This window comes from Solanum lycopersicum, chromosome 10 (genome assembly GCF_036512215.1).
Source record: "Solanum lycopersicum chromosome 10, SLM_r2.1".
Taxonomy (NCBI): domain Eukaryota; kingdom Viridiplantae; phylum Streptophyta; class Magnoliopsida; order Solanales; family Solanaceae; genus Solanum; species Solanum lycopersicum.
In genome coordinates, this window is record NC_090809.1 from 14,441,622 (window position 1) to 14,445,744 (window position 4,123).

General features: G+C 36.2%; 1 protein-coding gene across 1 annotated transcript; it reads right to left on the reverse strand.

Annotated features, from left to right (window-relative positions):
- Positions 1-255: 255 nt before the first annotated feature.
- On the reverse strand, positions 256-2,271 carry LOC138338723 (uncharacterized). The gene is made up of 3 exons (XM_069289806.1): positions 1,633-2,271; positions 1,033-1,530; positions 256-525 (listed from the first exon to the last, which is right to left on the reverse strand). The coding sequence occupies exons 1-3, from the start codon at positions 2,269-2,271 to the stop codon at positions 256-258; spliced, it is 1,407 nt and encodes a 468-aa protein (XP_069145907.1).
- Positions 2,272-4,123: the final 1,852 nt, after the last annotated feature.

Here is a 4,123-nt window from a genome sequence, read left to right on the forward strand (position 1 = left end):
ATGAATAGGCATAGATTGAAGGACATGTTTAACAAGAGTGACTTTGCCCCCAAAATTTAAAATTTTTGAATGCCAGCCAGCAATTCTTTTGATCACCTTCTCTACTACTTCTGAATAGTAAATAATCCTTTGTCCACCAATATATAAAGGACACCCTAAATAGTTGATAGGACTGTTCTTCCAACCAAAACCAGTAGCTCTCTTAATTTCCTCAATAGTGTCTTGCCTAGTGTTAGAGGTGACCATAAAGAAACTCTAATCTTTATTCACCTTCTGATCAGAAATTCTTTCAGAAGACTCAATAGTATTCATAATCAGGTGAAGTAAATTACTTTCTGTAGATGTAAAAATAATTATATTATCTGCAAAGCTAAGATGATTAACTTTAGGACCATTTGCTTTCATTTGAAAACCTCTATAGAGCTGATTTTGGTAAAGTAGACTAAGCTGTTTAGAAAGAACTTCTGCACCTAAAATAAATAGAGCTGGAGACAAGGGATCACCTTGTTTAAGTCCTCTACTAGACTGTAAAAACCCATGCCTTTTACCATTAATTACAATAGAATACCAGTTGTTACTCATAATCCTCCATACTCTATCAATAAAGACTTCACTGTATCCCATTTTTCTTAACACTATACAAGTATAAGACGAAGAAACTCTATCATAGGCTTTCACCATATCCAATTTGATAACTACATTACTGCCTTCTCTTGGATATTTAATGCCATGAATAATTTCCTGAGCCAAAAGAATGTTCTAAGAAATGCTCCTTCCTTTAACAAATCCGGATTGATTTTCAGATACAATAATAGGTAATATTGAAGCCAATCTAGAACTCATGATCTTAGAAATGATCTTGTTTGTAAAATTACTTAGGCTGATAGATCTGAAGTCCTTTAGCCTGCTAGGATGATCTACTTTAGGTAATAAAATCAGGCATGCATGAGTCATATATCTGGGCATACTATTACCAATAAAGAAAGATGTAACAACATCTAAGAGATCTTCTTTAATAATATCATAACATACTTGATAGAACTTTCCACCAAAACCATCAGGGCCTAGGGCTGAGTTTGGGTTCATAGACATTACAGTACTTCTCATCTCTTCCTCAGTAGGAATTCTATCAAGATCTTCATTTTGAGCCAGAGTGATCATATGATTAATACAATAAAGAGTATCATCATTTATCCTCTCAGAATTGCCAGTAAAAATCTCCTCAAAATATTTACAAGCCTCTTTAGCAATATTGTCTTCCCCTTGAATCCAAGAACCTTTGTCATCCATAATTTTATGAATAACCATTCTTTTTCTTTTACCTCTAATCACTGCATGAAAATACTTAGAGTTTGCATCACCCTCTTTTAACCAATGCAACTGAGTTTTCTGTTGGAGAATTTTATACTCAAGTTTCAAGTACTTAATATAGTGACCATTAACAGCATTCAGTTTTTCACAATTGTCAGTACTATTATCCAGAATAAAATCATTCTCAGCCTTTTTAACCCACTCCTCATACTGCTTCACCTTGTCAAAAACATCACCATATTCTTCTTTTGACCATTATCTCAAGGTTGTAGTTAACCTTCTAATCTTTGTGTGTAATCTCCACATAGGATTTCCAATTACCTCTCTTTTCCAACAATTTTCTACTGTTGTTAAGAATGATTCATTCTCAGTCCAACAGTTGAGAAACTTAAAATATTTAATAACATTAGTCTGAAAATCACAAATTTCCATCAATAGAGGGCAATGGTCTGAACCTACTGATGGAAGATGAGTAATACTAGAATGAGGCATAGTTTCCAACCACTTATCATTTGTCATTCCCCTGTCCAACCTTTTCCATATTCTTGAACCATCCTTCCTGTGATTACACCATGTATAATTTTGACCACTATACCCCAAGTCCAATAAACCACAAGCTTCAATAATACTAATAAATTCCAGACTTTTAGTGATATTATAATCTTTACCACCTAACTTCTCATCAATAGAAGAAATAAAATTGAAATTACCTATAATGCACCAAGGATACCTAGTTGCAGACCACTTCAACATATCCTCCCAAAGAGGTCTCTTTAACTGGTCCTTACACTTAGCATATACATAAGTCATAAGAAACTTCTCACTGCAACTCTCATGGCTAATTTCACAAGTTATATGTTGTTCATCACTTTCCAAAATATCCCAAGTAACCTCATCAGACCAAAATAACCAAATTTTGTTATTTGGATTACTATGACTATGATTCATGAGCATCTGCATTCTGTAAGAATCTATTTGTGAACGATTAGAAAAAGGTTCCAAAATAGCCAACATAAACAGGTTATGAATTTTTTTGAGGTTGATCAGTCTCTCTAGAGCACCAAAAGTATTAATGCTCCTAACATTCCAACATAACAACTTAATCATTAAAATCCTCTACTTCTAGCCCTATTATTAGGCTTACTATTACTAGTAAATTTATTTTTCTTTTGCAATTTTCTTCCCCTTGGAGAAAGACCTTGTTTACCAGTTACTTCTCTAATTTCATCAACATTAGAAGTCTGTAGTAAAGGGAACTTTTGTAGTTGGTCAGAGGTGTTAAGTTCCTCTCGTGGTTCAATACCTTCCCCTAAAGATTTAGTATCAACATCATACTCATCTTCAGAGTCAGGCTCCCTATACTCATCAAAATGATCATCTCTTTGATTACCAATAGTGGATTTACCAGTTTTAGATTGAGTTTTATTATTATTATTATAGTTAACCTATTGAGGCATATTAAAAGTATTTTTATCAGGGGGTTCTTTATCAATAAAGGTCACCTTGGTGGAGTAGAATGAAGCGTGACATTGTTGAGTTTGTCGCCAAATGTCCAAATTGTCAGCAAGTAAAGTATGAACACCAGAGGCCTGGAGGAACACTTCAGAGAATGCCCATTCCGGAATGGAAGTGGAAGAGAATTGCAATGGACTTCGTGGTTGGTCTTCCAAAGACAATGGGTAAGTATGACTCCATTTAGGTAATTGTTGACAGATTAACTAAGTCTACTCATTTCATTCCTTTCAAGGTGACTTACAATGCAGAGAAGTTAGCCAAACTTTATATCTCGGAAGTTGTTCGATTGCATGGGGTTCCACTCTCCATCATATCAGATAGAGGTACACAGTTTACTTCTAAGTTTTAGAGAACATTGCATGCTGAATTGCGTACTAGGTTGTATCTGAGTACCGCATTTCACCCTCAGACCGATGGTCAGTCTGAGCAAACGATTCAAGTGTTGGAGGATATGCTTCGTGCATGTGTGATAGAATTTGGTGACCATTGGGATAACTTCTTACCCTTAGCAGAGTTCTCCTACAACAATAGCTATCACTCAAGTATTGATATGGCCCCTTTTGAGGCATTGTATGGGAGAAGATGTAGGTCTCCCATTGGGTGGTTTGATGCATTTGAGGTTAGACCTTGGGGTACTGACCTTCTGAGGGAATCATTAGATAAAGTGAAATGCATTCAAGAAAAGCTTTTAGCGGCTCAAAGTAGGCAGAAAGAATATGCAGATCGTAAGGTTAGAGATTTAGAGTTTATGGAGGGTGAGCAAGTCTTGCTAAAGGTTTCGCCCATGAAAGGGGTGATGCGGTTTGGTAAGCGAAGTAAGCTTAGTCCGAGGTATATTGGTCCCTTTGAAGTCCTGAAGCGCATGGGGGAGGTAGCTTATGAATTGGCCTTACCTTCAGGACTGTCAGGAGTGCATCCGGTATTTCATGTGTCTATGTTGAAAAGATACCATGGGGATGGAAACTACATCATTCGTTCGGATTTGGTTCTGCTTGATGAGAATTTGTCTTATGAGGAGGAGCCTGTTGCTATTTTAGATAGAGAAGTCCGCAAGTTGAGGTCAAGGGAGATTGCATCCATTAAAGTTCAATGGAAGAATTGACCAGTTGAAGAACCCACTTGGGAGAAGAAGGCTGATATGCAAGAAAGATACCCACACCTGTTTACAGATTCAGGTACTCCTTTTCGCTCTTGTTTTCCTTCTTGTGATCGTTCGAGGACAAACGATTGGGTAAATTGGTATCTATTGTAATGACCTATTTAGTCATTTTGAGTAGTAGAGTAATTTCTGGTAATA